The 17034-nt window shown below is 42.4% G+C and overlaps 1 protein-coding gene across 2 annotated transcripts; it reads right to left on the reverse strand.

The window, feature by feature from the left end:
* Window positions 1-1518: 1518 nt before the first annotated feature.
* On the reverse strand, window positions 1519-10913 carry LOC112240297 (zinc finger protein 501-like). Of its 2 annotated transcripts, none has more exons than XM_024408609.2 (2): window positions 10391-10913; window positions 1519-3721 (listed from the first exon to the last, which is right to left on the reverse strand). In XM_024408609.2, the coding sequence occupies exons 1-2, from the start codon at window positions 10716-10718 to the stop codon at window positions 2628-2630; spliced, it is 1422 nt and encodes a 473-aa protein (XP_024264377.2). In that variant the 5' UTR covers window positions 10719-10913; the 3' UTR covers window positions 1519-2627. The 2 variants fall into 2 exon arrangements, with proteins under 2 accessions (XP_024264377.2, XP_042170823.1); XM_042314889.1 differs by having other exon boundaries at window positions 10382-10913.
* Window positions 10914-17034: the final 6121 nt, after the last annotated feature.

Consider the following 17034-nt stretch of genomic DNA (forward strand, 5'->3'; position numbering starts at 1 on the left):
CTCCTGTAACCAACACAAGCAGGAAACAGCAGCGTACTGCTCCTGTAACCAACACAGGAAACAGCAGCGTACTGCTCCTGTAACCAACACAGGAAACAGCAGCGTACTGCTCCTGCAACCAACACAAGCAGGAAACAGCAGTGTACTGCTCCTGTAACCAACACAGGAAACAGCAGTGTACTGCTCCTGTAACAAACACAGGAAACAGCAGCGTACTGCTCCTGTAACAAACACAGGAAACAGCAGCGTACTGCTCCTGTAACAAACACAGGAAACAGCAGCGTACTGCTCCTGTAACCAACACAGGAAACAGCAGTGTACTGGTCCTGTAACCAACACAGGAAACAGCAGCGTACTGCTCCTGCAACCAACACAAGCAGGAAACAGCAGCGTACTGCTCCTGTAACCAACACAGGAAACAGCAGCGTACTGCTCCTGCAACCAACACAAGCAGGAAACAGCAGCGTACTGCTCCTGTAACCAACACAGGAAACAGCAGCGTACTGCTCCTGCAACCAACACAAGCAGGAAACAGCAGCGTACTGCTCCTGTAACAAACACAGGAAACAGCAGTGTACTGCTCCTGTAACCAACACAAGCAGGAAACAGCAGTGTACTGCTCCTGTAACCAACACAGGAAACAGCAGTGTACTGCTCCTGTAACCAACACAGGAAACAGCAGTGTACTGCTCCTGTAACCAACACAGGAAACAGCAGTGTACTGCTCCTGTAACCAACACAGGAAACAGCAGTGTACTGCTCCTGTAACCAACACAGGAAACAGCAGCGTACTGCTCCTGTAACAAACACAGGAAACAGCAGCGTACTGCTCCTGTAACCAACACAAGCAGGAAACAGCAGCGTACTGCTCCTGTAACCAACACAGGAAACAGCAGTGTACTGCTCCTGTAACCAACACAGGAAACAGCAGTGTACTGCTCCTGTAACCAACACAGGAAACAGCAGCGTACTGCTCCTGTAACAAACACAGGAAACAGCAGCGTACTGCTCCTGTAACCAACACAAGCAGGAAACAGCAGTGTACTGCTCCTGTAACCAACACAGGAAACAGCAGTGTACTGCTCCTGTAACCAACACAGGAAACAGCAGCGTACTGCTCCTGTAACCAACACAGGAAACAGCAGTGTACTGCTCCTGTAACAAACACAGGAAACAGCAGCGTACTGCTCCTGTAACCAACACAAGCAGGAAACAGCAGTGTACTGCTCCTGTAACCAACACAGGAAACAGCAGCGTACTGCTCCTGTAACCAACACAGGAAACAGCAGTGTACTGCTCCTGTAACCAACACAGGAAACAGCAGTGTACTGCTCCTGTAACCAACACAGGAAACAGCAGCGTACTGCTCCTGTAACAAACACAGGAAACAGCAGTGTACTGCTCCTGTAACAACACAGGAAACAGCAGCGTACTGCTCCTGTAACAAACACAGGAAACAGCAGCGTACTGCTCCTGTAACCAACACAGGAAACACAGCAGAAACAGCAGCGTACTGCTCCTGTAACCAACACAGGAAACAGCAGTGTACTGCTCCTGTAACCAACACAGGAAACAGCAGCGTACTGCTCCTGTAACCAACACAGGAAACAGCAGTGTACTGGTCCTGTAACCAACACAGGAAACAGCAGTGTACTGGTCCTGTAACCAACACAGGAAACAGCAGCGTACTGCTACTGTAACCAACACAGGAAACAGCAGTGTACTGCTCCTGTAACCAACACAGGAAACAGCAGTGTACTGGTCCTGTAACCAACACAGGAAACAGCAGCGTACTGCTCCTGTAACAAACACAGGAAACAGCAGTGTACTGCTCCTGTAACCAACACAAGCAGGAAACAGCAGTGTACTGCTCCTGTAACAAACACAGGAAACAGCAGTGTACTGCTCCTGTAACCAACACAAGCAGGAAACAGCAGTGTACTGCTCCTGTAACCAACACAGGAAACAGCAGCGTACTGCTCCTGTAACCAACACAGGAAACAGCAGTGTACTGGTCCTGTAACAAACACAAGCATAGGGCTGTAACGTGTGCCATGTTATCTGATGAGAACCGCTTCAATTTAGCCTGCTAGTAAATCCCTGATTGTAATTAGCTGATACGCATTTTCTGCCAGAGAACCTGTTTTAAAATGTCAAAATGGATTATTATATTTTTATAATGTATCAGCTTACAGGTCTGTTTATATTCATCCATTTAATAATTACATTTGACAACTTTCCAAATCATATCATTAACATCTGAGGGTTCATATTTCTATTCAATCAATCCAAATCCATAATCAAAATATACATTTTAAATTGTAACTTTATTGTAATTGTAATCATGTCTCAAGAGGAAAAAACTAAAGTAGGACTATTTTTTGGGGGGGGAGATTTGATATAAACAACATGATTTAATGTGGCATCAAAAACAACAGTCAAAAACATAAGTCAGAACACCTTGTCTTGGCTCTCATGTGATTTCAGATTCTCTGTCCGGGAAAATGTCTTTCCACAATTAGGTTCCCGAACTAAAACTCTAAACTCTATCCAAACTCTATCCCAAACTCTATCCAAACTGTGTTTATGTTGTCATGCCTTTTCAGGTTCCCTAACTTGGAACAATGTTAAGGCTTCTCTGCAGAGTGTATTCTCTTATGTTTGTTTAAGTTCCCCAACTGGGTAAAACTCTTTCCGCACTGGGAACATGGGTAAGGCTTCTCTCCAGAGTGTATTCTCTTATGTTTATTCAGGTTCCCTAGCTGGATAAAACTCTTTCCACAATGGGAGCAGTGATAAGGCTTCTCCCCTGTGTGTGTCCTCTCATGCTCTTTTAGGTTCCCTAACTTGGTAAAATCCTTTCCACACTGGGCGCAATGGTAAGGTTTCTCCCCTGTGTGTGTCCTCTCATGCTCCTTCAGATTATCTAACAACCTAAAATTCTTTCCACAATGGGAACAGGGGTAAGGCTTCTCTCCAGAGTGTATTCTCTTATGTTTGTTCAGGCTCCCTAACTGGGTAAATCTCTTTTCACAATGGGAGCAGTGGTAAGGCTTATCTCTAGAGTGGATTATCTCATGCTTTTTTAGGTTCCCTAACTGGGTAAAATCCTTTCCACACTGGGAGCATTGGTAAGGTTTCTCCCCTGTGTGTGTTCTCTCATGCTCTTTCAGATTATCTAACAACCTAAAATTCTTTCCACAATGGGAACAGGGGAAAGGCTTCTCTCCAGAGTGTATTTTTTTGTGTTTGTTTAGGTTCCCTAATTGGGAAAAACTATTTCCACACTGGGAGCAATGGTAAGGTTTTTCCCCTGTGTGTGTCCTCTTGTGCTCCTTCAGGGTATCTAACAACCTAAAATTCTTTCCACAATGGGAACAGGGGAAAGGCTTCTCTCCCGAGTGTATTCGCTTATGTTTGTTCAGGCTCCCTAACCACATAAAACTATTTCCACATTGGGAGCAGTGATAAGGCTTTTCTCCTGTGTGTATTCTCTTATGTTTGTTCAGGCTCCCTAACAAAGTAAAACTCTTTCCACACTGGGAGCATTGGAATGGCTTTTCTCCTACGTGTGTCATTTTATGCTCTTTCAGCTTCCATGACCACTTAAAACTCATATTACACAGGGAGCAGTGATGTCGTCTCGCTGGTTTGGGCGTCTCTGGGTCTGGTTCCCCTGAAGGACTCTTCCGTCTGTCAGAGTGAGAGGCTGGTCTCTTTCCTGCCAAAAACAAAGAGTATTTGGTTAAACTGAGAGACCTGAATGAAATCTCCTCATGATAAAACCTGTCTTCCTATGAGGTTTAATCTAGAGACTAGATCCCTCATTATAAAACAGTACATTTGGATCGTGGATACTGATTGGTTAATAGCCGTTTGTTATTCATGATGATCCCTGGGTAATGCCTGTTAACAATTATATTTGAATTATCCCTATACAACCACTGTCCCACAGCCCTGCCAGGCAATTTATAAACTAATCTCCACTGTCCCAGAGCCCTGCCAGGCAATTTATAAACTAATCTCCACTGTCCCACAGCCTAGCCAGGAAATTCATAAACTAATCTCCCCTGGAAAAAAGCATCTAGACATTATTACCCCATTCTTCTAGTCTAGGAGTGAGTAAAATGAGGTAAGCTAGTTTTTCTGAAGAGAATAACGTTTTGAAGTTGAGGACTTCTCCCCTTCTCACCATCTCTAATTCAGTTCTACGTGTAGGCTAAAGGCTAGACCTTGTGTTTAGCCAATCTGACAGCAGCTAGCTAGCTTAGCGTGGTGATAGCTGCAGCTGGCTATTCTCTCTAGCTGATATTTCTCTGTCAAATCAGTTAGCTGACAGCAGCTAGCTAGCATAGCGTGGTGATAGAGAGGATAGCCAGCTGCAGCTATCACAAAGCTATGCTAGCTAGCTGCTGTCAGCTAACTGATTTGACAGAGAAATATCAGGTCAAGACCCCGGTGAGGACGACGAGCATGCAGATGAGCATCCCGGAGACGGTTTCTGACAGTTTGTGCAGAAAATCTTCAGTTGCGCAAACCCAGTTTCATCAGCTGTCCGGGAGGCTGGTCTTAAATGAAGAAGCTGGTCCTTGGGCTGGTCACACGTGGTCGGCAGTTATGAGGCCGGTTGGATGTACTGCCAAATTCTCTAAAAATGACATTGGAGGCGGCTTATGGTTGAGAAATTAACATTCAATTCTCTAGCAACAGCTCTGGTGGACATTCCTGCAGTCAGCATGTCAATTGCACGCTCCCTCAAAACTTGAGACATCTGTGGCATTGTGTTGTGTGACAAAACTGTACATATCAGTGGCCTTTCATTGTCCCCAGCACAAGGTGCACCTGTGTAATGATCATGATGTTTAATCAGCTTTTTTGATATGCCACACCTGTCAGGTGGATGGATTATCTTGGCAAAGGAGATATGCTCACTAACAGGGATGGAAACACATTTGTGCACAAAATTAGAGAGAAATACGCATTGAATACGTATGGAACATTTCTGAAATATTTTATTTCAGCTCCTGAAACATGGGACCAACACTTTACATGTTGCATTTATATTTATTGTTAAGTGTACTAACATCCCTACAGATGAAGGCTATAAAACTTTGCCCAGCTTGAGCGTATATACTCTAGCTCCGATCACAGCCATTCAACTTTGTTTTAAAGCCACCATTGGCTTCATGGTGAAATCCCTGAGCAGTTTCCTTCCTCTATGGCAACTGGGTTAGGTAGGACGCAAGTATCTTTGACTGGGTGTATTGATAAATCTAAAGTAGGGTTGGGTGGTATACAGTTTTTTGCGAAATACCGATATTGAAACGCGGACCGGTTTGGGTTTTTAACTTGACCTTCTATACCGGTATTTTGGATGTTTGGTTTGTTAAAATATGATACCCAGTGTGTAACGTCCATTTTTATAGTTTACTTCGATACTTGAGTCATCTCTCTCTCTCTATGCGGCTATCCACATCCCACGTCCACAGAGACCAGGAGCGCATTTGGATGTTCGTCAACAACGAGACACTTGCGTTCAGTCTGCATGGTCAATGCAACACTGTTGATAACAACCATGCAGTTGTCACTTTGCTTCTTAAATATAAATCTACTAGCATTTTATATAATTACACTATTAGCTTGTGTTTCTTGCGTCTGCAAACAGCTAGTTTGTCTTTTATTAGCAAGTTGTTCCTCAACCTTGTTAGCCGCTAATGCTAATCGCTAATTTAGCTAATAAATGTACTGAGTAAGAGCAAGCGTAATGTTATTTATTTCACCTTTATTTTAACCAGGTAGGCTTAACTTAGGTAACAAGTTCTCATTTACAACTGCGACCTGGCCAAGATAAAGCAAAGCAGTGAGACCACAAACAACAACACAGAGATACACATGGAATAAAAAAACATACATTCAATAATACAGTAAAACAAAAGAAAACAAAAAGTCTATATACAGTGAGTGCAAATGATAAGGAAATTATTATAATTAGCTATACAGCCTGATAACACCACTGATGGTGGTGACCTAAATCAGCATGTTGTTTGTGCAACAGTGTCTTCTAAATTAAAAGAGGTACAACGCAAAGCAAGATTGACCTACATGAAGAAGCTAAGAGAAAACATTCAATGTTGCCAAAGATTATAGGGTCCCCCTAGGAAACACCTATCAACACATTAGTTCCTACCCTGTCACAACCTCGCTGGCATTTTCATTCGTTGTCATGTCAAACGCTGTATTCAAAGTGCCCACTATTATATTCTAACTATATAATTAGAATAGACATTCTAGTTCCATGATTCCCACTATTATATTCTAACTATAGAATTAGAATAGACATTCTAGTTCCATGATTCCCACTATTATATTCTAACTATATAATTAGAATAGACATTCTAGTTCCATGATTCCCACTATTATATTCTAACTATATAATTAGAATAGACATTCTAGTTCCATGATTCCCACTATTATATTCTAACTATATAATTAGAATAGACATTCTAGTTCCATGATTCCCACTATTATATTCTAACTATAGAATTAGAATAGACATTCTAGTCCCATGATTCCCACTATTATATTCTAACTATATAATTAGAATAGACATTCTAGTTCCATGATTCCCACTATTATATTCTAACTATATAATTAGAATAGACATTCTAGTTCCATGATTCCCACTATTATATTCTAACTATATAATTAGAATAGACATTCTAGTTCCATGATTCCAACAGTTAACCCAAGTGTTTTGCTCTAAATCGCAAGTCAAATTGCACGATTTGGTTAAAAATTAGGCCCAGATTTCTAGCCCATATCGAGCAGCCCTACGTGGCGGTGTGGAAATTATCTCAAATGCAGGAATTGTTTAACATGATGACTTTTGGGGGGGGGGGTTGAAGTTGAATTGAACAGTATAAACCAATCAGAATGGAGAAAAACTCATTGAAATCACTTGGAATATATGTGCTGCCACCCTAAATTCACTCACTACTCATAAAGCAAATTTAAAACTTTTATTTATAAAAAAAAACATTTCAATACAGTCAAATACCGTCAATTTCTTTTAAAATACCATGATAGAACATTTTGACCATATCGTCCAGTCCTAATCTAAAGTGTCATTAATAACTTCACCTCAAGCTCAAAGGGATATTAAATGTCTGCTTCTTGTTGTTGTTAAACCCATCTACCAATAGGTGACCTTCTTTGTGAGGCATTTGAATTTATATATTTTTTGTAAATACACTACCGGTCAACCGTTTTAGAACACCTACTCATTAAAGGTTTTTCTTTATTTTTACTATTTTCTACATTGTAGAAAAATAGTGAAGACATCAACACTATGAAATAACACATACGGAATCATATAGTAACCAAAACAAGTGTTAAACAAATCAAAATATATTTTAGATTCTGCATATAGCCACCCCTTTGTCCTGATGACAGCATTTGCACACTTGGCATTCTCTCAACCAGCTTCATGAGGTAGTCACCTGGAATGCATTTCAATTAACAGGTGTGTCCAAACTTTTGGCAGGTACTGTATATAAAAAAGTTAACCAGTTTAATTTAGACAATTATAAGATTTTTATGCAATGTCCTATTTAAACTTGCCTGAACTCCAACATATAGACCAAGATCTTAAGGATAACGATGCATGTGGTTTCATTTGAAAATGAATAACTTTATATGTGCACACGCTCAGTTGGACTTTTACATGGAATCGCCCTTAAAAATATATATTGGGAAGCATTTAATCCATTAACGTTTTGTTGGAGGATCAAACTCATGGAAGCTTTATAGCGGTAGTCTCCTTTAACACCTGATTTACTGAACACAAGGCACATCTCAACAGGTGGTCCAGGTAAGTCATGACATGACACATCTCAACAGGTGGTCCAGGTAAGTCATGACATCTCAACAGGTGGTCCAGGCAAGTCATGACATGACACATCTCAACAGGTGGTCCAGGTAAGTCATGACATATCTCAACAGGTGGTCCAGGTAAGTCATGACATCTCAACAGGTGGTCCAGGTAAGTAATGACACATCTCAACAGGTGGTCCAGATAAATCATGACATCTTAACAGGTGGTCCAGATAAATCATGACATCTTAACAGGTGGTCCAGATAAATCATGACATCTTAACAGGTGGTCCAGATAAATCAATGACATCTCAACAGGTGGTCCAGGTAAGTCATGACATCTCAACAGGTGGTCCAGGTAAGTCTTGACATCTCAACAGGTGGTCCAGGTAAGTCATGACACATCTCAACAGGTGGTCCAGATAAATCATGACATCTTAACAGGTGGTCCAGATAAATCAATGACATCTCAACAGGTGGTCCAGGTAAGTCATGACATCTCAACAGGTGGTCCAGGTAAGTCATGACATCTCAACAGGTGGTCCAGGTAAGTCGTGACATGACACATCTCAACAGGTGGTCCAGGTGACACATCTCAACAGGTGGTCCAGGTAAGTCATGACATGACACATCTCAACAGGTGGTCCAGGTAAGTCATGACATCTCAACAGGTGGTCCAGGTAAGTCATGACATCTCAACAGGTGGTCCAGGTAAGTCATGACATGACACATCTCAACAGGTGGTCCAGGTAAGTCATGACATGACACATCTCAACAGGTGGTCCAGGTAAGTCATGACATGACACATCTCAACAGGTGGTCCAGGTAAGTCATGACATGACACATCTCAACAGGTGGTCCAGGTAAGTCATGACACATCTCAACAGGTGGTCCAGGTAAGTCATGACATCTCAACAGGTGGTCCAGGTAAGTCATGACATCTCAACAGGTGGTCCAGGTAAGTCATGACATCTCAACAGGTGGTCCAGGTAAGTCGTGACATCTCAACAGGTGGTCCAGGTAAGTCATGACATCTCAACAGGTGGTCCAGGTAAGTCATGACATCTCAACAGGTGGTCCAGGTCCAAGTCATGACATCTCAACAGGTGGTCCAGGTAAGTCATGACATCTCAACAGGTGGTCAGGTAATGACATCTCAACAGGTGGTCCAGGTAAGTCATGACATCTCAAGTCTGACATCTCAACAGGTGGTCCAGGTAAGTCATGACATCTCAACAGGTGGTCCAGGTAAGTCATGACACATCTCAACAGGTGGTCCAGGTAAGTCATGACATCTCAACAGGTGGTCCAGGTAAGTCATGACATCTCAACAGGTGGTCCAGGTGTCATGACATCTCAACAGGTGGTCCAGGTAAGTCATGACATCTCAACAGGTGGTCCAGGTAAGTCATGACATCTCAACAGGTGGTCCAGGTAAGTCATGACATCTCAACAGGTGGTCCAGGTAAGTCATGACATCTCAACAGGTGGTCCAGGTAAGTCATGACATCTCAACAGGTGGTCCAGGTAAGTCATGACAGTCATGAGTCATGACATCTCAACAGGTGGTCCAGGTAAGTCATGACATCTCAACAGGTGGTCCAGTCATGACATCTCAACAGGTGGTCCAGGTAAGTCATGACATCTCAACAGGTGGTCCAGGTAAGTCATGACATCTCAACAGGTGGTCCAGGTAAGTCATGACATCTCAACAGGTGGTCCAGGTAAGTCATGACATCTGACATGACATGACATCTCAACAGGTGGTCCAGGTAAGTCATGACATCTCAACAGGTGGTCCAGGTAAGTCATGACATCTCAACAGGTGGTCCAGGTAAGTCATGACATCTCAACAGGTGGTCCAGGTAAGTCATGACATCTCAACAGGTGGTCCAGGTAAGTCATGACATCTCAACAGGTGGTCCAGGTAAGTCATGACATCTCAACAGGTGGTCCAGGTAAGTCATGACATCTCAACAGGTGGTCCAGGTAAGTCATGACACAAGTTCCTCTATTTGTTCCTCAGGCAAATGAAGAATGACATCACCATTTCTCATCAGACCAACTCCTTTAAGTTTTGCTTAAAACTCATTTTGCTCGAAACATTTTTTATTTGTTTACCCTTTTGTGTGTGTAATTTACTGTATTTACATTTATATAAAGCTTTTCAACAGGAAAAGTTACAACAACAAAAAATCACTGGAGGATGTATAACAATACCTACAGAACAACATATTCAAGTGTAGAATTGTCTTTTAAAACCACACATTATTTCACTAACTGCAGAGTTTGTCCTTACTGGTGTTAATCAGATCAATGTCCCTGTTTTATAAGATAGTACTCTCTGTATTTACTGGTGTTAATCAGATCAATGTCCATGTTTTATAAGATAGTACTCACTGTATTGACTGGTGTTAATCAGATCAATGTCCCTGTTTTATAAGATAGTACTCACTGTATTACTGGTGTTAATCAGATCAATGTCCCTGTTTTATAAGATAGTACTCACTGTACTTACTGGTGTTAATCAGTTCTCCAGTCTTCTGTTCTTCGTCCTCCTCCAATGTGACAGTAATCTCCCCCTCTTCCTCCTTCACTCCAAAAACGTCTTCCTCCTCTTTCACTGTGACAGTCATCTCCCCATCCTCCTCCTTCATTACAAAAACTCTATCTTCCTCTTCCTTCACTGTATCATCCTCCTCCTCTTTCACGCTGAAAGCCTCTTCCCCTTCTTCTTTCACTGTAACAGCCTCACCTTCTACTTCTTTCTTGACGGTAACAGTCTCCTCTTCCATGAGATTTCCTTTCTCCGTCAAGCAATTCTCAGTGTAGCTTAGTAAACTCATGGTCGGGGATGTTAGCTCATTAGCAACTAGACTAGTGTTAACTTAACCAGACAGCTAACAGCAACAACGTCAATACGAAATTAAATGGGATAACTAGTTCTTTCACACAGAAGTATGTTTAAAACATAGAAGCAAATTAAACCACGAAATTGTCTAAAGATCTTGAATGTTCCGACTTTGTTGTCTAGCGAGCTACCGAGGTGGCTGCAGTTGTGGAAGAAGCGTTCCGTCCACTAGATTATACGTCACAGTAGAAACATCGCCTGAAAGAACCATATCGCCATCTGCTGTCTGGAGGGAGGAAACGCAGTTGAGGAGGGAAAACTATTTCTTTTATTAATTGAATTATATTATAAAGCAGTTTAGATAAACGTTTTTTTATTTTTAAATAAAAACCTGTTTTTGCTTTGTCAATATGGGGTATTGTGATGTCATTATGGGGTATTGTGATGTCATTATGGGGTATTGTGGTATCATTATGGGGTATTGTGGTATCATTATGGGGTATTGTGATGTCATTATAGGGTATTGTGTATAGATTGATGAGGGGAAAAAACGACTGAATCAATGTTAGCTGTGATGTAACAAAATCTGGGAAGAAGTCAAGGGGTCTGAATACTTTCTGAATACACGGTATACTAATGGGTATAATGGGGGAATCTGATTGGAATATTTTCTGACTATAAAGTAGCTTGTGTAGGTGGTGTCATGGAAAGGTGTTCATAATGCTTTGGGTATAATGGGGGAATCTGATTGGAATATTTTCCGACTATAAAGTAGCTTGTGTAGGTGGTGTCATGGAAAGGTGTTCATAATGCTTTGGGTATAATGGGGGAATCTGATTGGAATATTTTCCGACTATAAAGTAGCTTGTGTAGGTGGTGTCATGGAAAGGTGTTCATAATGCTTTGGGTATAATGGGGGAATCTGATTGGAATATTTTCCGACTATAAAGTAGCTTGTGTAGGTGGTGTCATGGAAAGGTGTTCATAATGCTTTGTAATTCAGTGTATGTAATGAACGTGTACTAGCGGCGTTCCACATCCATGTTAAAGCACTGTCCTCCCAGTGCCCTCAGGTACCAGTCTGTCACCCTGTTTCTCAGAGGTAAGTGTATGTAATGAACGTGTACTAGCGGCGTTCCACATTTGATTTTTATTCAGACAAAAATAAAAAATGTTGCATCAATCAAATGCTTTTTACAATCAGCACCTGTGTTTTCTTCCTCTGACATGGTGGATTAATACATTTGGGAAGATCGATGAGGCAGCAAGTGAATCTTCTTCAACAACTCTTATCAACGTTATCAGAACAACGTCATCACATTTTCATACACCTTTAGTTTGAAGACTAGTACACTGTCACAACGTGGTCCTTTGGGGTGTATATCATGGCTCCCCACCCCTCTCTCATTCTGGGGCGGGGTCACGACGTGGTCCTTTGTTTGTTTTTTTCGTGGCTCCCCCACTCTCATCCACCACAAGTTTTATGGTCATAAATTCCTGGCAGAGACTCTCTCCCCCTGGTCATGCAGAAAGAGAGGGGGAATAAACCTAACTTCTATTTCCCAAGATTGAAGGATTAAACAATATTTCTAATTTTGAGAATGTGGGAATGGTCCGTGGGTATTTAAAGAACAATCATGTCAAAGGTGTTTTATTTTGTGACATCAGGAAGGACAGTAGCTTTGGAAGTGTACATTTCTCAGTTATTCGTTTTCTTCCTGAATGTTGTGTAAAAAAATATGATTGAATATGAAACTATTTGTGAGAAGATGTAATGTCATGTTGGCCTTCTAAACGAGATACTTGTTTAGTTATATAGTTTCACTGGTCAGTGGCCACACCCCCCATGAGTCCAGACTTTACATCAGGCGTCATAGATCCGCCCCTTTTTTCCACAGAGTATAAAACCCACTTCCTACATTAAGTCAGAGAACGCCGGGACAGAGTCCCCACGTTGGAATGGCTACAATTCTATAGACCATACAGCTGTAGTTTTGGCTACACAGCTGGAAAGGTTAAAACTGAGACTATCAATCACTATCGATCACTGAGACTATCGATCACTAGGCTACCCTGGGGCGGTTAGATCGTTGGACTAGTAACCGGAAGGTTGCAAGTTCAAATCCCCAAGCTGACAAGGTACAAATCTGTCGTTCTGCCCCTGAACAGGTAGTTAACCCACTGTTCCTAGGCCGTCATTGAAAATAAGAATTTGTTCTTAACTGACTTGCCTAGTTAAATAAAGGTAAAATAAAAATAAATAAAAAACTACAGAAGAAGGAGCAAATTCTAGACAAAACAAATTACTAGTCTGAAGCTAGAAATGACGTAAACCTAGAACGAGAATACCGACAACCTCCGAAGCATCTAGCCTATGAGAACATTTCTGAATGGTACTCTGAAGTACCCATCCTAACCACCTACAACCACGAAAGACATTGTGACTTCTGGGAAAGTTAACCAGAGACTCTGATGAACTCTCCAGGGCGATCAAGTGCGTTCAACGGAGAGACGACAACGACGACATATAAGCGTAAATATGTACATCGCAATTTCTTTCAGAATGAGTTCACGTGCAAAGTATTAGCATGTCCATGAATACAATTATCCTCTGTGTGTAGTGAATCCATGTTGTCTTTCCCGCTCTTTCTCAGTCCCCACCCCTTTCCTTTGTCTACCAAGCTGTCATATCGGCTTCGTCCACTAGGGACTTTTTCTTTGTATCATGTAGTAACCCAAATATACACTGTTTGTCTGTTATGTCATTCTGTGTGATTATTTAGTTAGTTAGTAAATAAATAATTAAGCCAATTTGTATTTCGCTGATTCATGATTTAGGCTAGGGTTTCGTGCAGATATCCAAGGGTTTGGGACATTCAGTAATGAGAACTGATGAGGTAATAATAACAATTCATTCATAACAATAAGCGACTGTTTTTGATAATATATAAAAATATCTGAAGAGTTATATTCGGGAAATTGACATTCGATAAACAAAATCTTCCCGTGGTGCCTCGACTTAATTAAAGTTTACATGATTAGTTTAATCAGTAACACAGTACACACAGAGAACTGATTTGATAAATAAGTCTTCACATTTAATGATAGTCACAGACACGACAACACAAATTAATTAAATGAAACAAAACGACTAAATTGACAAGTTTTTTTCAAAGTTAGAAACAAGAAATACACATTCATTCAAATCTATTTAATAAAATCTACAACTTTCCAAATCAAATCATTAACATCTAAAGGGTTCATAGTTCTATTCAATCAATCCAAATCCACAATCAAAATGTTTTAAAATGTCTCGTCTCGAGAGGAAAAAAACTCAAGTAGGCCTATTTTTTTTGTGGTAATATTTCATACAAACATGATTTCATGCGACATCAACAAAAAAAACAAATTCTCAGTCAAACACAGCCCCCCCTTTATGATCTTATTGTAGGTGTCCTGGAAAATGTGGTCTTATCTTCCCCTGTGTGCTCCCTCTGATGTGTTGTCAGGTTCCCTAACTGGGTAAAACGCTTTCCACACTGGGAACATTGGAAAGGGTTTTCTCCTGTGTGTTTTCTCTCATGTGTTGTCAGGTTTCCTAACTGGGTAAAACATTCGCTGATTCGGGAACATTTTGCAATTTTGGGCGGATTTTCTATTGGACAAATTCTGATAAGTCCATCCCCGTTTTCTATTGGACAAATTCTGATAAGTCCCTCCCCGTTTCGTAATGAATACACCCCAGGGGTTGGAACCAAAATTCTAGAACCAGAACTCCTTTCATTCCGCAACAATCAGTGTGGACAGAGCAGCTTGCTATGGGAGTGGGCAAGCTAGTTATTTACATGCGTGTTGGACAGACAAGTGTAGAGCGCAAGAAGCCACATACATTTTGTGGGCAGAGAGAGCGAGAGAGGGAGGAGCAGGCTAGTCTTGAAGAGCTGTGCATCTTGTTGTAGCGTATCATTATCTGAATTAGACCCACAGAATTATACCTACGGAGGAGGAGGCTTCTATGGAGGAACGTTGAACTTCAGTGTGTGTTCAGAGTGACACCAGCATTAAAAACACATCTTACCTTTCTGTAGTTAATACATCCGATGTGAAACGTGATAACTATAGTATCATTGAAAAAGTGAATCCCTTCTTCTCTAATTAAAAATCTCTATCTTCTGAATCAAACTTGAAAACGTCAGTACAGTAGTTTATGCCTCTGGTGGGGAGGGGCTACAGCTATGATGCTTTTGAAGGGAGGGGCTACAGCTATGATGCTTATGAGGGGGAGGGGCTACAGCTATGATGCTTCTGTGGGAGGGAGGGGCAGGTACTCAAAACACAATGGAAAACATTTTCAGCTGGGAGAGTTCTGAGTGAGAATTAGGGCTTTGCCCTTTGTTGGCTTTAAAAAATATAGATTTTATTTTATTCTGTTTAAAAAAATAAGAAAATTCTCCACAATTTCGTTGTATCCAATTGGTAGTTACAGTCTTGTCCCATCGCTGCAACTCCAGTACAGACTCGGGAGAGGCAAAGGTCGAGAGCCGTGCGTCCTCCAAAACACAACCCAGCCAAGCCGTACTGCTTCTTGACACAATGCCCGCTTAACCCGGAAGCCAGCCGCACCAATGTGCTGGCGACCGTGCCAGTTAACACCTGGCGACCGTGTCAGCGTGCATTGTGTCCGGCCCGCCACAGGAGTCGCTAGTTCACGATGGGACAACAACATCCCTGCCGGCCAAACCCTCCCCTAACCCGGACGATGCTGGGCCAAACCCTCCCCTAACCCGGACGATGCTGTGCACCACCTCATTGTTCTCCCGGTCGTGGACGAATGCGAGCCTGGACTAGAACCAGGATCTTTAGTGACACAGCAAGCACTGAGACAGAACCTGGACGAGAACCAGGATCTCTAGTGACACAGCTACCACTGAGACAGAGCCTGGACTAGAACCAGGATCTCTATTGACACAGCTACCACTGAGACAGAACCTGGACTAGAACCAGGATCTCTAGGCGCACAGCTCGCACTGCGATGCCTTAGACCGATACGCCACTCGAGAGGCCCTGTAACTGCCTGGAACTTAATTAAAGTAAGTTCCCAGTGTTTCCAGATTTCTATGAAATATGACTTATAATTACTTATAATTACTGATAAATACTGTCCTTCCAATCTTTTTTTAAATAAATATGTTAAAAGCATCTTTTCTGTGTTGGAATGGTGTGGGCGTACCCCAACAACAGAATAGTGTGGGTCGTACCCCAACAACAGAATAGTGTGGGTCGTACCCCAACAACAGAATAGTGTGGGTCGTACCCCAACAACAGAATAGTGTGGGCGTACCCCAACAACAGAATAGTGTGGGGCGTACCCCAACAACAGAATAGTGTGGTCCGTACCCCAACAACAGAATAGTGTGGGCCGTACCCCAACAACAGAATAGTGTGGGCCGTACCCCAACAACAGAATAGTGTGGGCGTACCCCAACAACAGAATAGTATGGGCGTACCCCAACAACAGAATGGTGTGGGTCGTACCCCAACAACAGAATGGTGTGGGTCGTACCCCAACAACAGAATAGTGTGGGTCGTACCCCAACAACAGAATGGTGTGGGTCGTACCCCAACAACAGAATAGTGTGGGGCGTACCCCAACAACAGAATAGTGTGGGGCGTACCCCAACAACAGAATGGTGTGGGTATACCCCAACAGAATAGTGTGGGTCGTACCCCAACAACAGAATGGTGTGGGCGTACCCCAACAACAGAATGGTGTGGGGCGTACCCCAACAACAGAATGGTGTGGGTCGTACCCCAACAACAGAATGGTGTGGGTCGTACCCCAACAACAGAATGGTGTGGGTCGTACCCCAACAACAGAATGGTGTGGGTCGTACCCCAACAACAGAATGGTGTGGGTCATACCCCAACAGAATAGTGTGGGGCGTACCCCAACAACAGAATGGTGTGGGCGTACCCCAACAACAGAATAGTGTGGGGCGTACCCCAACAACAGAATAGTGTGGGTCGTACCCCAACAACAGAATGGTGTGGGCGTACCCCAACAACAGAATGGTATTGTCGTACCCCAACAACAGAATGGTGTGGGTCGTACCCCAACAACAGAATGGTGTGGGTCGTACCCCAACAACAGAATGGTGTGGGTCGTACCCCAACAGAATAGTGTGGGTCGTACCCCAACAACAGAATGGTGTGGGCGTATCCCAACAACAGAATGGTGTGGGTCGTACCCCAACAGAATAGTGTGGGTCGTACACCAAACAACAGAATGGTGTGGGCGTATCCCAACAACA

The sequence above is a fragment of the Oncorhynchus tshawytscha genome, unplaced genomic scaffold (assembly GCF_018296145.1).
Source record: "Oncorhynchus tshawytscha isolate Ot180627B unplaced genomic scaffold, Otsh_v2.0 Un_contig_9445_pilon_pilon, whole genome shotgun sequence".
Classification (NCBI taxonomy): Eukaryota; Metazoa; Chordata; class Actinopteri; order Salmoniformes; family Salmonidae; genus Oncorhynchus; species Oncorhynchus tshawytscha.